Below are 22,552 nucleotides of genomic sequence, written 5' to 3'. Positions count from 1 at the left end.
GGGCACTCCCCCCTCCCGGGAGCAGAAGGCGGGGCCAAGTGCCCTGAGCCCCGCCCCTTCCCCGTTGCCCCGGGAAACCCCGGGTTGTAACAATAACCCGCTGACGCGCTTCTGGGAGGGATCCTGCGGAGCTCGTGGGCGGGACAGCTCGGCTGCGGACCAATGAGAAAGCTCGGGCCCCGCCCCTGCTCCCCCTCCCCCAGCGCCGAGCAGGGGGCGGGGTCGCTCCCGCCTCTCCTCCCCCGCTCCGTAGGCGGCGCTGTTGCGTGCGGGGGCTGCAGTGGGGTCGCCCCAAGCCAGGAGCTCCGCGCCCCAACCCCCAGCCCGCGGGCGGGGCACCCGGGCAGGAGGAGGATTCCGTGGCCGCGGGCGGGCACGCCCCGCCCTCTCCCGCGCCGGGCCCGCCCCCTCCCCTTCCCCCGCCCATCCCGAGGTGCAGCCGGCGCTGAGCGCGGCAGGCGCGGGAGCTGGCGCTGGAGCCGGAGCGGCGGCGGCGGCGGCATTCACGGGGCGGCGGCGGCGGCGGCGGCGCGGGCTCCGGCACGGGCTCCGGCATGGTGCAATCCGGCCTCCTCCCGGGAGAGCGGGGCCCGCGCGCGGGGCCGGCGCCGGGGGAGCGGCGGCAGCGACGGTGGCGGTGGTGGCTGCAGGCGCAAGCAGGCGGCAGGTGCTAGAAGCGGAGCTGGGCGAGGTGTGTGCCCGCTGGGCTCCGGGGCCGCCGCTCCCTCGCTGCCCCCATCTTTCCCTCCCTTCGGGATTCCCAGCGCGTTCAGCCCCCTGTCTCCGCGTCCCGGCCCATGGCGCCCCGCGGTTGAGCCGGCGCCGCCAGGGACCCCTCCCGCGGGCCTCCCCGGGGCGCGCAGATCCCGGAGCCGCCCGCCCACCCTCCGCGGAGTCTCCCTCCCCTCCTCGCCCGAGCCGGGCGGGACCATGGCTGCGAAGCTGCGAGCGCATCAGGTGGACGTGGACCCGGACTTCGCGCCGCAGAGCCGGCCGCGCTCGTGTACCTGGCCCCTGCCGCAGCCCGACTTGGCCGGCGACGAGGACGGAGCGCTGGGTTCAGGGGTGGCAGAGGGCGCCGAGGACTGCGGGCCGGAGCGCCGGGCAACGGCCCCGGCGATGGCCCCAGCGCCGCCGCTGGGCGCGGAGGTCGGACCGCTGCGGAAAGCGAAGAGCTCCCGGCGGAACGCGTGGGGCAACCTGTCCTACGCCGACCTCATCACCAAAGCCATCGAGAGCGCCCCGGACAAGCGACTCACGCTCTCGCAGATCTACGACTGGATGGTCCGTTACGTGCCCTACTTCAAGGATAAAGGCGACAGCAACAGCTCGGCCGGCTGGAAGGTGGGAGCGCCCTGCTGGGGAGGGGAGCTGGGGTCGCCGGCTAGGGCTTCCAGGGGCTGCTAGGTGCGTCCGGGTTCCCGGGGAGCCGTCGGGAGGGAGGCCCTGGGGCACCCCTAGGGGTCACGGAGTGTGTGCCCGGGGAGTGGGGCCGGCCGGCAGACAGGCGGGGGCGTGCTGGGAGCAGCTGTGTGCGTGCTCTGGATGCAGGGTGGGAGGTCTGGTGAGGTGACAAGGGACTGCCACTTTGAGGCACCCCCGAGGGACACCCCCACCCCGTCCATGGCGGCATAGCAGAGGAACCCACTCCCAGGCCTCAGATATTAAGGGGCCCCCTCTTAGCCCCCGCGAGTTTGCTTTGTGTGTTACTCTTGTTTTACCTTCTCCACCGGGCACCCTCCTTAAAGAGCTGAAATAATGGCCTGGGGCCAATGCCTGCTTTCTCCCCAGATCTTTCCCACTACCCTCCCCGGAGCTGGCCCCAGGGTAAGGAGTGCGACCCTGAGCTCACAGTTCTTCCTATGGTGCCAAGAGTTCACCCTAGGGCACCAGCCAGCCTGGGGTGGGGAACTGGTCAGGTGACCTGGAATCTGAGTTCTCCATGGGGCAGCTGCTGTCCCCCCTTGCCTGGATCAGCATGGTGGGCTGGTGATGACCTCTGCTGGTGTGAGGGCAGGGTATTGAGGGCTGGGGAATCTGTCCCTTCCCACCCCAGGCTGTCTGGCTTCCACTTCCCTGGCTTTCGGAGCCCAGATGCATTTGGGGGTGAAGGGAGGGGCAGGGGCACCCTTGGGAGGCCTCAGTGCCATCCAGTGGAAAGGGGGGAGCCATCTTGGGAGAGGACAAGGGCTTGACTGGAGTGTGGCCTCCAGACCCTCCTCTGGCCATCTTGTTGGGGAATGGGGATAGTCGATGCCTTTGCAGGAGGAGGAGGTTGGGGGGTGGGGGCTGTGCCTAGGGCCTGTGAGCTGTTAGGCTTCCTATGGGTGAGGGGTCTCTGCAAGGGAGGTATGCCTAGATGGAGGGAGGGAGCCATGCCTGGTAGTGGCTGCAGACAGGGTCAGAGGAAGGAGGTGTGCCAGAGAGGAGGGGAGGCTGGTGGACAGGAGCAGCTCTGGTTGCCCAGTGGCTGCATTGTAGGGGCCGCGGTGCTCTGACCTGGGGCCCTTGGCTCTCAGGCTTCATGCTGGCGTCATGTCTGTCTCTCTCTGGCCACTATGTGGTGGAGGCACAGGTTGGAGGAGCACCCATGAGTCTCCAGTCTCCTTGGGCTCAGCCCCCACGAGAACACTTACTCCTCCGAAGTGGGTACTGCCCTTGGGATTTGCTCCCACCTCCCTCCCTGGCCCCATGCACTGTCCCACCTTTCACTTCTCCCTGTAGATATACTTCTTGTCCTCAAGAGCACAGAGTTCAGATGCCTCTTCCAGGAAGCCTTCCCTGACCCTTTTTAGCTAGCTAAGGGCTCCTCTTCCCTGGCCCTCTCCCTGACTGTCATAGGGCTCAGTCTTTTGTGTCCTCTTTCGTTTCCCCTCCCCACCCACCCATTAGAAGACAGCGGCAGTGGCAGAGCGATCTCGGTGCCCACGGCGCCCAGCATAGAGCCTGGCACTGAGGAGCCACTGGCGCATGTCTGGTGAGAGTGTGAAGGAACGGGTGGCTGGTGCAGAGGATGCTGAGGCTGGGGAGGGTACTGTGGGCCAGAGTAAGCCAGGAGGGCTTCCTGCAGGAGGTGGAGCCCCACCTGAGCTTGAGGGATCAGGAATGGTGGGGGCAGATGGCAAGGGGAGACGTGAGACCGGAAGCCGAGGGAGACCTGCAGTTCCTGAGGGTCTCAGGGCCAAGCCAAGGCGTCCAGGGGCTGCTAGGTGCTAGGTGTCAGCCACCTTCAGGCATCTGTGCCAGGTGTCTCCTTAACGCTCTCAGCAGTCCCTGAGGTAGGTTTCACTGTCACCGTTTACAGAGCTGGGCACTGAGGCGCAGAGTGGAGGCGTGAACTGCCCAAGGTCACGCAGTCGGTAGATGGGAGAACTGGACTCCAATCCAGGTGTGTCTCCCGCCAAGGCCCCCTCCCCCCTCCCTAGCCTCCGGAATAGTGTCCTGCTGGCACTGGGTGTGGGAGGCGGACACAGGCAGCTTTTGAACAGGGGCAGGTCTAAATCCTAGAATGTGACTGGGAATGTGCTTGGAGATAATTTAGTCCCTGGACTTCATTTCTTGGACGGTGAGCCTGAGGCCCTGGAAGGGGCTGGAACTCCTCAGGTTGTTGGTGAGTGGCAGGTGCTGGACGGTGACCCAGGTCTCCTGCCCGCCCACTGGAAGTGGTGTCCACGGCACCACGCTGCCGGGGACACACTGGTTCTCCCTGCACCTGGCTCAGGGAGGAAGGTGCGCTGGCAGGCTGGCCCTGGGCTGGGGCATGGGAGAGGGAGCCTGAGGCTTGGGCTCCTGACCCAGGCCCTGGCAAAGACCACCCAGGCACTGGAGGAGGGCTGTTCAGAGGGGCCTCTGGCCTTTCCCATCTTATTCGGTCAGTGGCTGTCCTCATTCTACCCCACCCCCCATCCTTTTCCTCCTCTCATTCCTGCCCCTGCCCCCATTCCCATTCAGTCCCTCCAGGGAGCGGGTGGAGGGACCATCCCCAACTCCCAGCCAGCCTGTGTGTTAGCAGAGGCTGTGGGACACCTCAGGTGCCAGGGCTGGGCCCATTGTTCCTCTCCCCCCCGTGCCCCCCCCATAAGTGTTGCACCTGAATCCCGGGGGTACACCAAACCCTGTGTTAGATGGAGGGTGGGGGACCAAAGGGGAAGGCATCAGGCCTCCACACCCAGGCAGGAAGGGCCGGAGGTCGGGGGCAGGGGTGCAGGGAAGGCAGGTTAGATCCCCTGGGAGCCCAGGCAAACCCACACAGAGAAGGTGGCACTTGATCTGGGCTGTCTTCATTGGGGGGTAGAATTTGGAAGAAAGTCTCTCAAGGGATGTTGACTGCAGATGCAAAGGCAAGGAGGTAGAACTGTAGGAGAGGAGAGGGTTGGGCGGGCCAGGCTGGAACCAGCGGCTGCTAGGGATGGCAGGGAGGTGGCATGGGAAAGGCAGAGTGGGCCAGATCAGGAAGGGCCCATGTGCTTGGCTTTTGCCCTGTGGTCCCACCTGTGATGTGGGGAGGTAGTCAAAGGTGCTGCGGATGGGAACAGGAGGCCAGATCAGCAGCAGGTGCAGGACCCCCAACAGGCTGAAGCCTGCAGACAGGCTGGCCTTGGTGCTGGAAACTCCACCAAAGAGGCTGGTAGTGTTTCTCTCAGGACAGAGGGTCTCCAGGCCCTGGATGAGGGCTTGGACAGGAGGTTCCCCTCCCTCTTCAGTGTCTTAAAAGTGTGGATGTCAGACAGCCAGGTAGAGCCTCCCACTTCCTCCCAGATGCTCCAGCCCCACCTTCCCTAGCACAGGACTCCTCCAGGAAGCCTTCCAGACTGCTCTGGGTCCTGGGTGCTCCTTCCACTCAGCGCCCCTGGAGTTGTTCAGCCTGCTTTTGTGTTTCCTGGCTGCCAGCTCCCCTGGGAGCTCCCAGGCCAGGCCTGGGCACCTCCCATTCCTGTCCCCAGGCTTGATGGGGGAGGAGCACAGTGGATGGGGACTTCCCTTCTCCCTCAGGGCCTGGAGCAGCCCTGCGGTTGGGGGATGGGATCAGGAGGGGTGGTGCTACCCCCATCTGGCCCATGCTGGCCAGTAGGTCTTAGGTGGGGTGGAAGGAGGGACTGATCCAGAGGCCAAGAGGAGGGTCCTGTTACAGCCAGGCTGAGCAGTGGCTGTGAGTGCAGAGGGCTCCCCCTTCTCTCCCCCCTCCAGCTTGCTCCAGCAGGGCTCCCTCCTCCTCCTTTGTCCTCCGGGGATCCCCAGCCCCAAGGGCTGGTGGGGGTGCGGGAGGAGGCGGTGTGAGCCCCGGTTGGGGGGTGTCCTCACCCCCCGCCGTGCACGAGCGGGGGGCTGGCAGCTGCCCGCCTCCTGGGCACGAGCCCGCGCCAGCCGCTCCTGGCACAGTTGCTGGCACGCCCGGCAGACTCCCACGGCCACCTGCTCACACCCACCCACGAGCGCTGGCGCGCTGCGGGCCCTTCCGGCTTCCCGGGCCTCCCGGCGCCCCTCCCCCGCCGCCCTGCTCCGGAGCCCCCCCCCGCCCCCCACACACGCAGGCCCCCTCGCTCCCGCCAGCCAGCCCCAGGCCCGGCCCCCTCCCTGCGCAACTTGGGGAGCTCCCGAATCTGGGTGCTCCTGGGAGGCCCCTGGGGTGGCTGCGGGGAGAAGGAGGGATGGGGAGGCAGGCAGACAGACAGACGGACAGACAGGGTGAGGGCCCCGCCTGCCACCTGGCGCCGCTCCAGCGGGACGATGGCGGGCAGCGCCGTGCCAGGCGGTAATTGCAGACAGACTAATTTAAAGAGATGAGACGGTTATTTTTAACTCGTGTTAAGGTAATGAACGGCGCGGGGGGTTTGCGGGTTCGAAAGTTCAGCGCCCCCCCAACCCCCACTTTCTGTGGGTTGGGGCCCCCCTCTCTGCACACCCAGAGGACTCCAGCTTCAGGACTGACTGGAGGTGGGGGTCTGTGCCAGGGACCAGGAGGGCTGAGAGGGCCTGGAAAGAGGCTCCCCCTAGCCCAGTGCAGATCCGTTTGCATCCTGGCCACCATGTTTCCAGGGGGTGTATTAACATCCCAGTTTCCAGGGTGGAGAAGTGACTTGCTCTGGGGTCACATCCTTAGAAAGTGTCTGGCCGGGAAATTGGACCCCTTTTTGACCCCAAAACTCAAACTTTTTCTGTGCCATTGGGGCTGGAGGAGAGGGCTTGTGTTTGGGTTTTGAAAGGGCGCGGGCTTGTTCCTTGCAATCCAGGGTCTTGTCTTCAAGTGGCAGCTGGTGGTGGCCCCCATACAGGGTCTTGGGGGCTGTGGAAGCCCCTCTGTCTGGGTCTTGTGAGGGGTGAGGGGGTGGTGGTCATGAACTGGGTGTGGCCATAGGCTTCTGGGATCTGGGTGTACTGGCTTTAGCCAGGGGAGCTGCCTCCTCCCCTCACTGTCTCCCTTACCTTGTGGGAGGCTCACCAGCAGCCCCTCCCTATTTGCAGCCTATGAGCCTGCCTCCTAACTTGGGGGTGGGTACCTGGGAAACAGGTCACGCATTGGGGCCCACTCCTTCCACCTCGGAATCAGACTTCACGTCTCTAGGGGAGGTGGGGAGTCATGGAACCCAATATCACCTTCCACGCCTCCTTCCCCGGGCTCAGTCTCCTTCTCACACACCCCTAGTGACTGAGGGCTCTGGCCTCTGGAGCTGCCCATTCTATTGCTAGACAGGTCTTAAAGTTGTTAGCACTTCCTTCCTTCTCCCTGGCAGTGGTCCAACCCTCTGGAGCATCGCTCCTCTCCTGGTGTATTAGTTCAGCTGTTTGGGTCAGCTGGAGTTGCGGAGTCCAGAGCGGTTGAGGGGTGGACAGAGCACCCACAGAGCCCCCGTAAGGGAACCTGATCCAGTGTGTGTGAGCTGGAGCAAAGCTCTTTCCCATTCTGATCCTTGACGTTCTCATCCGTGTCCACAGGGCCTTAACTGGATCCCTGGTTCTTTCAGGCCTGTGACTGACCAACACTGTGGTTCTAGGAGCCATGAGGGGTTAGTTGGGACCCAGGGCACAATGTACTGATAGGACTTCTCAGGGGTGCAAACATGTGATTACAGGTGTGGATGGACTTGAACTTGGGACTCCTGCTTGGGGATGCCTACTCTGACCCTGGCAGTACCCAGGTGGCAAATGTACTTTGGACACAATGAAGGGAGTGCTCATGGCAGTCTCAGTGGGCCCCCAGAGCAGACAGATGGGGGGTGCAGGGTGTTGGGTGGGCACTAACTAAGGCTCTGGGGCCTGGGTAGGGTGCTCAGGGGGACAGCTGGATCTGGAGCACCCCCCCTTCCTCCTGGCACCCTGGTTACCATAGAAACCAACTCCTGTTTGGGAGGGTTTGGCTGTTTGCTGCCTCTCCCCACCCCCCAACCCATATGTGGAGGTGGGAGGGGGGCCAGGTGGCGTGTGGGGGAGGGGCCTCCCACACCCTCCCCCTGGGGCCTCCCTCTTTGCAGAGAAACCTTTCTGGTCTCTAAGGGGGGTGCCTCTTGTGGGAAGGGGAACCAGAATTAAGAAAATTAATGTCTGGGTGCTAGGCCTTTGGGCACTTCACATACGTTGTCTTTTTACATCCTCCCTGGACCCTGCCAAATATGTGTTAACAGCCCCATTTTGCAGTTGAGGAAATGGAGGCCAAGAAAGGTGAAGTCACTTGGCCAGGGCAGCATAGCTGGGACGAGGCTGAGCCTGGATTTAGACACAGACCTATCTCTCCCATGTTTCTCCCAGCGCTGTGCAGTCTCAACCCCACGCACCCCAGCCCTCCTGCCCCAAGGCTCCCTCATGCTCCAGAACCCTCTGGGGCTCCTCAGTCCCCCCTCGGAGCCAGCCAAGCTTGAACTGCTCTGTATGGACTCCTGGGCCCTCAGCTGGCCTTGGCCAGGCCCTGCCCTCCCTCCTGCTTTTCCTGCTGCCTGTGTTCTCAGGATCCCCTTGCTTTGCCACCTTTACACCTCATACCCCTGCTATTGTCAGATGCTCATCAAGGCGGCTCCTGACTCTTGGACTGATCCCTTGGGCCACCCCTCAGAAAATAGGCTGGGTGCTTGGGTGGACTGAATACAGGCCCACCTCCCAGGTGATTCTGGAACCCAGAATTCCTGCCTTAAAGCCTTCCTTGTTGGCCATCCTGGTTGATGATCAGAGTCACCTAGAGGCTTTTAAATGACACAGGTTTCCCGTTCCCATCTCAGATCCTCTATATCAGACCCTCAGAGGGTCTGATTGTAACAGGTCTGTCTACTGATGGACCAGATTCTGAGCCAGTGTCTTCGATGGTGGCGTCCTGGACTCCTGTTTGTCCCTCCCTCTGCTCCCAGTGTAGACCAGCTTCTTCTCTCAGCAGGCTACCCAGGTGGAGCCCCCTCCCCTCCTCCTCACTCTTTTTGGGCCTCCCAGAGAATTAAAAGCCAGGAAGTCAGCTCCAACACCAGATGCCCCAGCCCCAACACCTTCACCCTCCTGTCTTAGGTGTCGTGTTGTATAGAACACAGCTGGAGAGGATGGAGCCAGCAGCTGGGGCCGATGCCCTCAGCCACTGAGGGCCTTTGGCTGCAGGAAGGTGCGTGGTGGCGTAAAGACTCAGCAAGCGTCTGGAACTGGCCCAGTAAGGACCTAAAAGCCACAGCCCCTCTTCTCTGATCACTCCCTATGTGTCCAGTGCGGTGCTGTTCCTACAGGGTCCCGGCCAGGGGCCTCACTTAGCAGGACGCTCAAGGCCTTGGCCCCCTGGTCCCAATCAGTCTCTCCAGCCACATCACTCTGCTCTTCCGACCCTCGAATCAGCCACTGAACTATGCTAGCCCAGGGTTCAGCCGCCAGGTGCCATTATATACATGCTTTCTTCTAACTCTTGTCCCCCACCGTCTGCCCTGTGAAGCCGCTGCTGTGATTTTCCCCGTTTTAGGAGGAAACTAAGGCTGGAGAAGGAAAGTGGCTTTTACTGTATCCTGCTGTAAGTGACAGAAATAAAACTCCCGGGGCTAACTCTCCCTAGCCCACTGTTCAGGCTAGGCCAATCCAAGCTGACAGACGCGCACACACACACACACACACACACACACCCCTCGCCCCCCTGCCACGCCTTGCACCCCCCCCCCAGCCCCATCATTGTCTCTCTGCTCTGTCTTAGAGTTTGGCCCTGAGGCTTCCAGTCTGGGGGGGATGGCTCCAGGGGCACCTGGCTCCCTCTCTCAGACAGAGCTCCCCGAGGGCAAGGCCAGACCAGCGTGTGCTGTGGTGTTCGCTACCCCCCCTTCGTCCCCTCGTCTGCAGGCCCAAGGCTGAGGACAGCTTCCTCCATGCACTTGAACCCAGGCTTACACCTGTTAGTGCGGCTGAGAGGAACCAACCTGGCCCCCTGACCTTGAGTGACCGACAGGTTGAGTTGGGGAGATAAGATGAGGACTCCTGCGTTTGATTCAGGGGTAAAGATTGCTCAGGGTCATGAGGGAAGGCCAAATAATGAGCTGTGGGTATTCGGAGGTGGGGGAGGGGAACCAGACAAAGGAGGTCAGACCTTGGCGTCTGGTTCTGTTGGTCAGAGCACAGCAGGACTTGAGGCTGGGGAAGCAAGCCAGGGACTGAAGGGAATGGTCTTGAATATCTGGCCAGGGACCTGGCACTCCAAGCTGGGGAATAATCTAGGCAGAATGATCATTCAGGGGTGGCGTGGACAGGGGAAAGACTGGCTTGGGCACCCAGTGTGGGCCTGGCACTGGGGTCCAGGGGAGAAGATGAGTCTGACGGGGTAGAGGCCCAAAGGGTCTAAGAGCAGGCCTGAGGTGCCATGCAGCACCCTTCGGTACCCGGGGGGGTCTTAGAGGTGAGACTGTGGTGTGGTTAGGAGTCTTGGGGGCAGCAGGGAGGACCAGAACCTAGCTCTGCCCCTCACCGTCTGTGTGGCCTTAGGCAACTGAGCCTGTTTTCTCCTCTACAAAATGGGATGATAATAGGACTTATGCCCAAGCTGTGTGGTGAGAATTACAGGAGAGATACATATAAAGTCCCCATGAAATCCTAGCAAACACCCTTACTGTTGTACATCGCTCTGGGAAAGGAAAGGAATCCCTTCTCCACTGCTGTGTAGGGTGGGGATCTGGGCCCTGATCCGTGAGAGACACTGGCTTGTGTGAGTGCGTGAGTGTGCATGCGTGTGTGTGTGTGTGTGTGTGTGTGTTGGGGGAGAGTGGTCCTTCCTCTAATGCCCCCCTTTCTGTCCCTGAGGTGTCAGCTCTTCAGGATGTCCAGGCTTCCACCTGCCCCGACCTTGACCCACTGTTTTCTTGCCTACAGAGCCTTCCTCGTGGCCTTGGGAGGCCAGCAGGCAGGTTTTAGGCTCAGTATTTTCACAGATGAAGGCAGTGGTTTGCTCAAGGTCACCCTTGAACCCAGGGCTGCCTGCCCCCGGACGTGGGCTTCTCTTTGCCCACTGGGAGGCTGTGTGACCTTGGATATGGCCCTCCCCTCTCTGGCTCTGAGTCCCATCTAGAGACCCGAATTCCCCTCCCCCAACACTCTGGGAAGCTGCTTGGCCTCCTCCACCCCGTCTGTCCCCTCCCCCTGTCCTCTGCTGGCCTTGCCTTCTCTGTAACCTGAGCCGGGGCTGTGGGGGAGGGGGCTTGCCCCTCTGCCAGAGGCACCTGCCAGCTGAGCAGATGTGAGGGGATGAAGGCCCCCCTCCCCCCAGGGGATCTTAGGCTCTTAGCGCAGCTAGGCTGGGGCTGGGGCTGGGGCATGCAGTGCTCAGCACACCCAGCCCTGGCCTCTGGCCTCTACACCCAGAGCTTACCCCGAGCACTTGTTCATTTTTCAGGGGACATTCATGCTCCAACATGTCCTGCGAGGACCTCTCAGAATCCAGAAGACAGATGGCAGATGAGGGCTGGTGCCCCGGTCTGGGTGGGCTGCCTTGGGCTCCTGGAGCCCCTTGGCATAGGGACAGAGGGCCAAGGGCAGTCCCTGGGGGTGAGGCCAGTATCTGTGCGGGTGGCCATGCCCCTGGGAGAGCAGATGGTTCTCTTGGCGCTGTGCCCACTCTTCCTCTTTTTCCCCCAGGAGCCAGCCTACAGGGCTGGGGCACAGCTGCTGGGCCCTCCCCAGAGCTGGGCCCAGGGCAGGGCTGGGTGAGGTCACCGCAGCTGCTCCCAGGGCCTGGGGCAGGGGTGTAGGGAGGTGCTGCATGCAGAGGGAAGGACAGGGCTCAGATTGAGGAGAGATAGGGAGAGGCCTGGAGGGCTTTGCATTTAGGGATCCCCGTTAATCTTGGATGAGGGAGGAAAGAGTCTTTGGAGGACTCAATGAGCCAGTATGGACAGCCCCACCCCAGCTCCTACCCCAGGCCCACCCTGGAGCTTCTGTCTGGCCTGGGCGCCTCCTTAGAGGCATCTCAGGGTGAGAGGCAGAGCAAGGGCCCTGGGTGTGAATTCCTTCCCGCACCACCACATACACCATGTGACCTTGGGCAGCTCCATTTGTCTCTTGGAGCCTCAGTTTCTCATCAGTAAAATAGGCACACTAAACCAGCTCAGAGGATCGTTAAGAAGACAGTAAGATTTTAAGCGTTGTGCCGGCACAGTGCATAGCACATAATGAATGTTCAGTAAACGGTAGTTCCTTTTCTTTTTTTCTTTTTTTTTTTTTTTTAAAGATTTTATTTATTTATTTGAGACAGAGAGAATGAGAGAGAGAGAGCACATGAGAGGGGGGAGGGTCAGAGGGAGAAGCAGACTCCCTGCCGAGCAGGGAGCCCGATGTGGGACTCGATCCAGGGACTCCAGGATCATGACCTGAGCCGAAGGCAGTCGCTTAACCAACTGAGCCACCCAGGCGCCCTCTTTTTTTTTTTTTAAAGATTTTATTTATTTATTTGACAGAGAGAGAGATAGCGAGAGCAGGAACACAAGCAGAGGGAGTGGGAGAGGGAGAAGCAGGCTCCCCGCTGAGCAGGGAGCCCGGTGCGGGGCTCGATCCCAGGACCCTGGGACTATGACCTGAGCTGAAGGCAGACGTTCAACGACTGAGCCACCCAGGCGCCCCTGGTAGTTCCTTTTCTTACTTGACTGAATTCTCCGGAGGAGCCTGGAAGTGCTGAGGAAAAGCAGGGAGGTGGCAGAGACAGCAGGAACTGGGGGGGTGGGGGGTGGGGGGAGCAGGAGGGAGGAGGCAAGGCCTGGAGCTCTGGCCTGAGGTTTTGCTGAACAGAAACGGCAGAGAACGGGAGGGCCTGAGTGGCTTACGGCTGCCGAGAGCTCATCGCGTGTGTTGACTTTACTGTGAGCCGCGGGTTGCCCCGCGGAGTTCAAGTGGGGAGCCAGCTCACGCACAGTTATCCTCTGGTTTGCGGTTCTGTTTCTGCAACAACACTGAGGTGGGAGCAACACCTTTGGGACTTGCAGGGGGAAGTAGAAAAATGTCACAGAGCTCGCCTTGCTGGAGCGGCAGGGCCTGGTCAAGCAGGAGGGAAGGAGGGGCCGAGGGAGCGGAGTGTGCAAAGGCCTGGCAGTGTACGACATCCAGGGTGGATGGAGCCCCAGTGGGCCGAAGGGAATGGCGGTTAGGAGACGGTTCTTGTATGTCGGTCTGGAGTTGGACCCAAGCCCACAGGTGATGGGGAGCCATGGGCTCTGGAGTAGAGGTGAGCTTTGACTTCTACTGCTGGTTTGCTTGGACCAGGCTAGGTGTGTGGGCTCTGCTCTCTCTGGGGTGGGGGTAGGGGGATGCCAGGGCCTGTCTTTTGACCTCGTGCCTTGCTTTGGACGTTTGGTTCCTCCTGGCCCCTGGCTGCCCACTTCTGTTCCATGGCTGACCCCAAGCCCGATCCCCTGTTGACAGCTGTGGCCGTGGTGCCCCCACCTGCCCTTCTACCCCTCCTCCACTGCAGACCCTGGGATCGAGGATTTGCACATGGCCTCAGGCCTCTCCAGGTCACCCCCTTCTGCCAGGAAGCCTGCCGGGACTGAGCATCCCAGCTTGAGCCCAGGTGGCAGAGCAAGGGACCCTCAGAGAGACTGTGGCCCTGAGACAGGCCCCAGCCTGGGGCTCCAGAGTGGGTGTCGGGTAAAGGGGCAGCTCCAGGGGCTCTGAGTCAGGGAGAGGATGAGATCCTCAGACAGTGATGGAACCTGGAGGGGTGTTTGTACCTGGCTTTGGGCTTGGGCGGATGGGCACAGGTCCTAGGACTGAACGGGGAGGGTCCTGGAATTCCCCAGATGTCAGGAAGGTCAGGAGGTAGCAGAGGACTTGAGGTGGGTGGGGACACAAGATTTGGCCGATGAAAGCCAGGAAGCTTGGGCTTGAGAACCAAGGCAGGGATGAGCATTGAGGTGGGCGGGACGGTGTCCCCTGCCACATTGGGGGAGGGGGTGAGAAGAGCCCTGGCTTTGGAACCCAGCAGCTCCATGACTGCGCAGCTTTGTGGCCTTACTGAGCCCACTTTCCCCTCTTTGGAAAATAGCGGCACCTGTTTGCAGGATGGCTATCAGGATTGCATCTGAAGAACTGAGCCTGGGTCTGGCGTGTGGTTGGTGGTGCCCTTCTCCTGCCTTGGTATTTGAAGCACGTGCCAGTGGTGTGCTGGAGCTGGCTTGCCTTGGCTCAGAAGAGCCAGTCCTGCACACGTCTGCCCAGTTCCGTACTCAGTGATGTCATGCTGGCAGCTTACAACTGGCCGCAGAAATCAGCAAAAGCTACAAATCAAATCAGGTGGGATCTTTTCCCTACTGGGGAGCTGGAGGAAATCAATCCTATGGGCCCTTTTGAATGCTGGAGGGGACAGAATGGGAAGTGCGGTAATGGCGGGGCACTGGCTGGGCCGAGCAACCTAGAACTCTGAGTCCCTGGGCCCTTTTGGTGTGGGCGGAGATTGGACAGAGTCATAGCGCCAGGCAGCCCTCTGTAGGCAGGGGATGGGAATGGTGAGACCACTCTTGTCTCCACGTTCTCCACCCCCCCCCCCGCCCCCGCCCGGGGCGCTCTGGCGGGCTCGGGCTCCGAGAAGGGCGAGCTATCAGAGAATGGAGCTGTGCGAGAAGGAGAAATGAGGTTGTAGTGGAAGATAAACGAGGTTGTACTGTCAGGGAATGAGGTGGTACTTGGAGGCAAGGTGAGGCTGCATTATGAGATAGATGAGGTTGTCCTGTCAGGGGCTGAAGAGTACTTGTAGGAGAGGTGACATCCTGCAGGACCGGTCGGGTTGTACCGGCAGAGAACACAGCCCACCACAGGCAGAAGGAGAGACTCGGACTTGGAGGATAAATGAGGGTGTCCTGCTGGATAGATGAGGGGGCCCGTCAGGTGAATGGAGCGCTGTTAGCAAATGAGGTTGTACTTGCTGGATAAATGGGACTGGGGTGCTGGATAAATGGGGTTGTGCTGTCAGATGAATGCATTACTGCTCGTGGGCGAAGGGTGTCCTGGGAATAAATGAGGGCGTCCTGCTGGATAGATGAGCTGCCACCACCAAATGGATCAGACCCTGTCTGTGCGGGAGGCACCGGCAGCAGGGATGAGGGGGTTCTCTTCCCACTGGGGCTCCCGGCGTGTCTTCTGGCCCAGGTGGGACAGGCTCTCGGAGACCTCGGTCGGCCCCAGCGATCCCCGGATGACTCAAGTCTGGGCAGCGGGAGGGAGTGGGGAGGGGGCCTGGGGTGGGCAGGTGCACGGTCACCCCCTGAGGCCTTCCCCCACTTCTCACGGAAACCCTGACCCTCCTCTGCGCTTCCCTCTGTGGATCAGGCTGTTCCCGACTTGTTCCCATGCTTGTCTCTCATTCTGCCTATGTTTCCTTCTCTCAGCCCAGTTTGGGGAAGCCCCTCTCATGTGCCAGCTACTCTGCCCCGTTTCCTTTAATTCTCCCTGCAACACAGTATTACCCCCCCCTTACTCTCTCTCTCTCATTCATTCGTTCAATGAACATTTATTAAATGCCTGGTATGCATCAAACACATGGGGTAAAGTCAAAAATGGACAAAAATCCCTCATGAAACTTATATTCTAATGTGAGGGAAACCAGACAATAAATAATAAATACAGAATATAAATGAATTATATATTTATATATAACTTACATATTAATTTATTAATGTATGTATACAAACTATTAATTAAGAAAGTGATCCTTGCTTTAGAAAAGCTGAGAGCAGGTAAGGGGGCCAAGAAATGGCAGGGAGGAGGAGCAAAGGGTTAGAATGGTCAGGATGGGCCTCATTTTGGCAAAAGATTCTATCTGCATGCGGACTCGAAAGAGATGAGAGATTGATGGGGGTGTCTGGGTGAACAGTTTTCCCCTGAGACTGAGGCCCCAGGGCAGGACCGTACCTAGCAGGTTCAAGGAACAGGAGAGAGGAATCGAGCAGGATTGTGTTAGGAGAGGAGTCTGAGAGGTCATGGAGGGGCTCGTGGGTTATGGCAAGGCCTTTGTTTTTTACTCTTAGATGGGGGGCATCTCAGGGTTCTGGGCAGGACTGGATGTGATCCAAGCTACTTAAAGGGCCACTCTGACTGCTGGGTGGTAGAAGGCTGTAGGGAGGCAAGGGTGGGAGCAGGTAGCTGTTTGAGGAAATAGAGGTTCAAAGCATCTTGCCCCAGAGCTGCACTGCTCATGGGGTATTGGATCCAAAACTGGAATCCAGATCCAACACCAGAGCCCATGCGCTTTCAACTGCACCAGCCTCCTCTCCCAGGTGGGTGAGGCCCCGAGGGGCGGGGGGCGGGGTTGCTCAGCCTCCCTAGCCCGGGTTCCAAGGGAGAGGGGGATGGGCGTGGATGTAGCTCACTGTGCCTTCCCCCTGCGCTGGGATGGCCTGCCTCCCGAATCAGGGCGGTCCGACCCCCCCTGATAACCTGCCCCAGGCCGGTGTGGAGGTGTGGGAGGCGTGAGGCCCCCGAAGCCGGGCCCAGCTCTGGGCACTGGGGAGCCTGGGCATGCCGGGGCCGTGGCTGTGGTGGCGGGTTGCTAGGTGACTCTAAGAGGGAACCCTGGTTACTGCTGCCTGGCAGAGGCGGCTCCCTCCTCGGCCTCCCTCACCTCCTCTGTGGCCTCTGGCCTCCCAGGAGGCCTTGTGGGGGAGTTGTGATCTGCGCTTGCCACTGGATCTTGGCTGGGAGCTCTGATTGGTACCAGGTGGCTGGGCCCCGAGGAGCCAGACTGGGCTTCAGGGCCTGGACTTCCCTCAGGGGCCACAGCCCCGGTGCACGCCTGGTGCCCAGCCTGGCTCCACAGGCAGAGGCCTAGGTTGTCCTTAGGCAGCTCTGGGCTCCCTCCCCGGGTGACCCTGGGCAAGGTATGGCAGCCCTCTGGACCTCCACGGGCCCATCCGTCTGGCCTGCACCATCCCTCCACTGGGGCCAGGTTTTCTACGAGAGTACCAGGGGTGCTGAGCCAGCCCAGCTCCAGGCACCCCGCCCCCGCTACCTGATGGCTTGAGTGTGTAACACTCCATTTTGCGTTAGGTTCCATTTGCGAACAGAGTTCCACTACTTAAAAAAAAAAAAAAAAAAAGTTTGGGACACCTGGGTGGCTCAGTCAGTGAAGCGTCTGCCTTTGGCTCAGGTCATGATCCCAGGGTGCTGGGATCAAGCCCCGCATCATCCGGCTCCCTGCTCTTCCCTCTCCCTCTGCCCCTCCCCCCTGCTCGTGCTCTCTCCCTCTGTCTGTCTCTCTCTCAAATAAATAAATAAAAATCTTTTTTAAAAAAGTTTGAAAACCTGTGGACTGGATGAGTTCAAGAACTTGCAGTGTCAAACTGAAAAGGTCACAGAGTACGGTTGGCACATCTCATCAGTACCCAGGCGGGGAAACGGGCCCGGAGAGAGACGGACAGGCTGCCCCAGGTGAGGCTTGGTGGGGTGAGAAGAGCACCGAGCCAGGGGTCAGGAGGCCTGCGCTCGAACCCCTGCTCTGCTACCAGGTCCTGGGTGCCCTTGGGCAAGTCCTTTCTTCTCTCTGGGTCGGATCAGCAGTGGTTTCAGGCTGGAGCTCCGGCTCCCTGGGGTACCTGGCCAGACAGGGAACAGAGTGGGGGAAGAGTGCAAACCTTCATAGGCCCAGAGCAGGTGCTCTTGGTAATCGAGAACATTATTTTTATATTCAGAAAACTTAGATGCATTATGAAGTATAATGCAAAAATCCCCCTGAATGCTAAAAATGAAGCACGAGACTTAATAGGAAATTTTGACCTTGTGACATGCCCCCAGTCTTCCCATGCTGCCTGCTTCTAGGGATAGTTTACATGGAAAGTTTGAGAAGCACTAGAGTCCTGGCTTCCTGAGATTCTTTGGAAATTCCCTGACTCGTTTCTCTCCGGCGTGGTGGAATGTGATGTCCTTTAGACTCAGGGCGTGAGTAACCTGAAATCAATACCTGGCTCTACCATCTGCACTGTGGGACTGGCAGCTTACTGAACCTCTCTGAGCCTCACTCTCCTCATCTGGAGCTAGGGATCACAATCCCCGAGTTGTATGGAGTTTGATAGACTACGTGAGATCAAGTACTTATAACACCTGGGGCTGAACAAGCAGGTACTGAGTGGGTGCTGGCACTTGACGATGTCCTTCCTCCTCCCCCCTCCCCCCAGCACTCAGACTCAGGCTGGCACATAGTGACACTGATAAAGAGGTGTTGCCTGACCGACCTCCAGCTGGGGAGACGCTGGGAGGCGGAGCCTCTGTGAAGCCAGACAGTCTCCTGGGGAGAACGGGGCCCCCGAGACCTCCGAATACAGGTGTGCTGGAGGGGCTAGGGAGCCAGGTGCAAGGGCAGGGGTGGGAAGGGGGTATCTACTGGAGGGAGCACCACTCCCTGGGGCTCTAGCTCCCCTCTTCACAGGATCCCAGGAGAAGCCCAGGCAGGGCAACGCTGGGAGGGGTCTTGGAGCTGTCACCTCCCAAGACCAGAAAGTGCCAGCGATAGGGAGGGGGCGGGGTGCCCGGAGAGTCAGGGCAGTACCTGGAGCTGGGAGTGGGAGTGGGAGTGGGGCAGCAGGAAGGAGCCCTCCTCCTGGAGACCGGTGGGAAGGAGGCAGGAGGGAGGGCCCTCACTGGTCAGTGGTTATGGGGCTGGGCGGACAAATAGATTAGGAGTAGGTCCATGAACTGGGTTAGATCTGGAGTGCTATCTGGCATTGTGGGACCCTGGGCAAATTACATCATGCCTCTGGGCCTCTGTTCCCTCGTCAGTGAGACCGGGCAATGCCAGCTTCCCAGACTTGTTGGTGCCTAGCACACTTATACTCAGGACAGGATATTAAGGAGGTAGAGACAGAGCAGGTCTGTTGGATGATCTCAAAGTGTGGTCTTCTGGCCAGAGTGAGGCCTTTAACCAGTGTTTATGAGCACCCGGTGCATTCACCAAACACGTACCCACACACATTACCTCAGGTAGTGATCTAACAGCTTTCTGAGGTGGTTACTGAATGGTGCCCATTTTGGTCCAGGTCGTTCACTGAGGCAACTGAGGCTCACCGGAGATCGAGTCAAGAGCCATAGTCACATAGCTGGGTGGCTGAAAAGAGCCAGAGAGCCAGGCATCCTGCCCATCCTGCCTAGCCCTTCTGATAGCCAAGCCCATGCTCTTTCCACAGCAGTGCGTGAGGCGGGAGGTCAAGGCCACCAGGTGGCGGGCCCCAGAGGTGGGGCAGGGCAGCGTAAGTCTCCCTCCTGCAGGTGCCTGTGGGGAACCAGGCTGCTGGAGCCGTGGCGCTCCCCCCGCCCCCGCCTTCTTGGCAAAAGTGGGCTGTGACATGGGGAGCGCTAGAGACTGGCACAGCAGAAATTTCGAAGAGAGTGTGTGCAGGGGTGGCAGAGGCGGGGCCCAGGGAGGTACCGAGCGACAGCAGAAGGGGCTGTGTAGCCCTGGGCAAGCCACTTGACCTCTCTGAGCCTTGGTCTTCTTGTTGTAAATGGGGATTACATTTAGTCCCCCACCCCCCGATTTGTGGGGACTTTGTGAAGCTTCTACCAGAATGGGGCTTTGGGGGGCAGAGCTCCTCTGCTTTAGGTGGTCAGGAAGGGAGGGCAGGCTGGAGAGCTGGGCTGGCCTGAAGGTGGGCGCTGAGCAGAGGTGGGGTCTGAGGTCCCCATGGCTGATGGATGTGCTTTGAGGGCCTTGCTGGGAATCTAGGCTTCTATAGTTCACAGGAGCTCACAAGAGTTGGGGGAAATTTCAGAGGAGTTTCAGGTCTCTACCCACCTTAGGGACCCCCAGCCTTTTCTGCTTTCCCTGGCCAGGCCCTCCCAGCAAAGGGTTAACAGTCTTCTCTACCTGCAGTTGCATTTTAAAGACACGAAATTAAAGCAGGTAATTTATTCTCCCCACACACGAAAGAGCAATTAGTTCTAAACAGGGCTTAATCAGTCACCGCGAGATTGATTTCTGGAGCCCTGGGTTTTCGGGCTCCTGGCGCCATGCCAGGCTGGGGAGGGAGGGGGCAGACAAATGAGCCGCGGCGGCATGAGCCCTTACATAATCTGCTGGGGGGCCCTGGCAGCCTGGCTAGCCCCAGGCGGGGCTTGGCTGAGCTGGAGAGAGAGGGCCCTGCTGCAGTTCCTTAAGAGTAGCCCTCAGGCTTCTGCCTTGCCTCCTGGGGAGAGGCCAGGCCCAAAGCTCTAACCCCACCCTCTGGGAGGTGTGCGTTGTCGGGGGAGGGGGTGCCGGGGAGAGGGAAGAGTGGTGCGGTTCTGGGGTATAAGGTGGGCATTCCTGTCCAACCTGGTACTTACACCTGTTCTCCCCCTCTTTACCCCATTCACCCTTCTTCATTTCTGTTTCCTCCCATTGCCCCTTCTGGCCCTTCTCATTCCTCTTCTCTCACTTTTTTCTCTGTTTTCTCCCCCTCCTCTTTCCATCACTTCTTCCTCTTTTTTCATGGCCTCCTCGCTTCCCGCTCCCCCACCCATGTCCTTGTGTCTGGCCACAGAACTCCATCCGGCACAACCTGTCGCTGCACACCCGTTTCATCCGCGTGCAGAACGAGGGCACTGGCAAGAGCTCCTGGTGGATGCTGAACCCCGAGGGCGGAAAGACAGGCAAGACCCCTCGGCGGCGGGCCGTGTCCATGGACAACGGGGCCAAGTTCCTGCGCATCAAGGGCAAGGCGAGCAAGAAGAAGCAGCTGCAGGCACCTGAGCGAAGCCCCGATGACAGTCCCCCGGGCGCGCCAGCCCCGGGGCCTGTGCCTGCCGCAGCCAAGTGGGCCACCAGCCCGGCCTCGCACGCCAGCGACGACTACGAGGCGTGGGCCGACTTCCGCGGCGGCGGGAGACCCCTGCTCGGGGAGGCAGCCGAATTGGAGGACGACGAGGCCCTGGAGGCCCTGGCACCGTCGTCGCCGCTCATGTACCCGAGCCCGGCGAGCGCGCTGTCGCCCGCGCTAGGAGCGCGCTGCCCGGGGGAGCTGCCCCGCCTGGCCGAGCTGGGGGGCCCGCTGGGCCTGCACGGCGGCGGCGCGGGGCTGCCCGAGGCCCTGCTGGACGGCGCGCAGGACGCGTACGGGCCGCGGGCCCGGGCCGGGACGCCCGCCTACTTTGGCGGCTGCAAGAGCGGCGCCTACGGCGGGGGCGGGGGCGGGGGCTTCGGGCCGCCGGCGCTGGGCGCGCTGCGCCGCCTGCCCATGCAGACCATCCAGGAGAACAAGCAGGCCAGCTTCGCGCCCGCCGCCGCGCCCTTCCGCCCGGGGGCGCTGCCCGCGCTGCTGCCGCCGCCGCCCGCGCCCAGGCCCGGCCCGGTGCTGGGCGCGCCCGGGGAGCTGGCGCTGGCGGGCGCGGCCGCCGCCTACCCCGGCAAGGGCGCGGCCCCGTACGCGCCGCCGGTGCCCTCGCGCAGTGCCTTAGCCCACCCCATCAGCCTTATGACGCTGCCCGGAGAGGCGGGCGCCGCGGGCCTGGCGCCGCCGAGCCACGCGGCCGCCTTCGGGGCCCCGCCCGGTGGCCTCCTGCTGGACGCGCTGCCGGGGCCGTACGCGGCGGCCGCCGCCGGGCCGCTGGGGACCGCGCCCGACCGCTTCCCGGCCGACCTGGACCTCGACATGTTCAGCGGGAGCCTCGAGTGCGACGTCGAGTCCATCATCCTCAACGACTTCATGGACAGCGACGAAATGGACTTCAACTTCGACTCGGCCCTGCCTCCGCCGCCGCCCGGCCTGGCCGGGGCCCCGCCCCCCAACCAGAGCTGGGTGCCGGGCTGAGGGCCGCCTCCCGCGCCCCGGGTGCCCCGCCCCGCCCCGCCCCCAAGGGGCTTCTGTCTTCCCGTCCTGATACCCTGGGCCCCATCCCCGATTCCAGCTCCACGGGAGGATCCGGGAGGCAGCCCCAGGCCTGCTAGAGACGTCCCTCAGAAGCTGACCGCTGAGGGAAGTGGTAGGGAGGGGCTGGGGCACCTGCCATTCCTGCCCAAACTCCTGCGACCCGCTCCTCCTCCCTCCCCCCGGGGCAGGAGGCCTGGGCGGAGCGGAATTTCAGGCTGGGTGGGAGTGGGGACGAGCCAGGTGGGCTGCGCTGGTCGGGGATACCAACCAGGAGGTGTGGCACAGGGCTGGGGGCGTCTCCGAATCTTCAAGTTTCATTTGCAGGGGCCCTCGCCGCGACGGATCACGCACCCCAAACTCCGGATCTGATTCCCAACTGACACCTTCCCACTGGTCTTAGCCTCACCCACCCCAAGCCAGGAACCCCTCCCGGAAGCACTCACACCTACCTGTTGGCTGTTCACCCTGAGCTGTTTTCCTTCAGCCCTAACCCCCTGCTTAGAGCCCCCATTCCCATGGTTCAGCCCCTCCCTCCTATCCTTGCAGGCCCTACCTTCTCCTCTCTCCTCTCCTCTCAGGTTGGAGTCAATCCCCCTTCCCACCCCCACTCTCCAGTAATGGTCTCAGCCTCTCCAGCAGGCCTCAGCTCCGGATCCACCCCCAAACCGACACCCCTTTCTCCATTCCAGTCCTGCCTCCTCTCCCGTATTTATAAGTGTCCGGTCGGGGCGGGCTGTGGGCGCGGCGTCCCCGGCGCATATCGTAGGCAGTGTACCGTGGCCGTGCCGTCAGCGTGTGCGTGTGCGTGTGTGCCGTGTCGAGGCCGTGTAGAGTGCATTGTACAGCATATTTTCATGAATAAAATTGTTTTAAATATTTCCCGCGCCTTGGGCTAGCAGGGGTGGTGGTGGCAAAGGAGGAATATCAGCAGGGATGGTGGGGGGTCCCTGTGCCTGAACCCCTCTTGTGGCTTTGTGTCTGAGTATATGTCAGCATTCCCTGATGCCTGTCTGCTCAACACACGTTGGTTAAGCGCCTACTGAGTTCTGGACGCTGGCGATGTCCTGGTGTGGAACTCTGCACCTGTTTCTGTGAACATATGCAGGCAGGAAGTTTCTGGTTTGGGGGGAATTCTCTCCTGAATACATAAGCCTCAGAGGTTGGGAGAGAAGGCACAGATATTCACTGAGAACCTGTTAGCGTCAGGTCCTGCATTAGGTATGATTTTTGTTCCCATTGTGCAGATGAGAAAACAGGGTCAGAAAGGGAAAATGGCTTGGGAAGGCAGGGTGGGATAA

General features: G+C 60.9%; 1 protein-coding gene across 1 annotated transcript; it reads left to right on the top strand.

Moving 5' to 3' along the window:
• Positions 1-581: 581 nt before the first annotated feature.
• FOXO6 (forkhead box O6) lies at positions 582-22,093 on the top strand. Its single transcript, XM_032417305.1, has 2 exons — positions 582-1,344; positions 19,929-22,093. The coding sequence occupies exons 1-2, from the start codon at positions 931-933 to the stop codon at positions 21,192-21,194; spliced, it is 1,680 nt and encodes a 559-aa protein (XP_032273196.1). The 5' UTR covers positions 582-930; the 3' UTR covers positions 21,195-22,093.
• The last annotated feature ends 459 nt before the right edge of the window (positions 22,094-22,552 follow it).

Source organism: Phoca vitulina, unplaced genomic scaffold (assembly GCF_004348235.1).
Source record: "Phoca vitulina isolate PV1807 unplaced genomic scaffold, GSC_HSeal_1.0 scaffold2, whole genome shotgun sequence".
In the NCBI taxonomy this organism is placed as follows: domain Eukaryota; kingdom Metazoa; phylum Chordata; class Mammalia; order Carnivora; family Phocidae; genus Phoca; species Phoca vitulina.
This window is presented reverse-complemented; position numbering and strand designations above follow the sequence as displayed.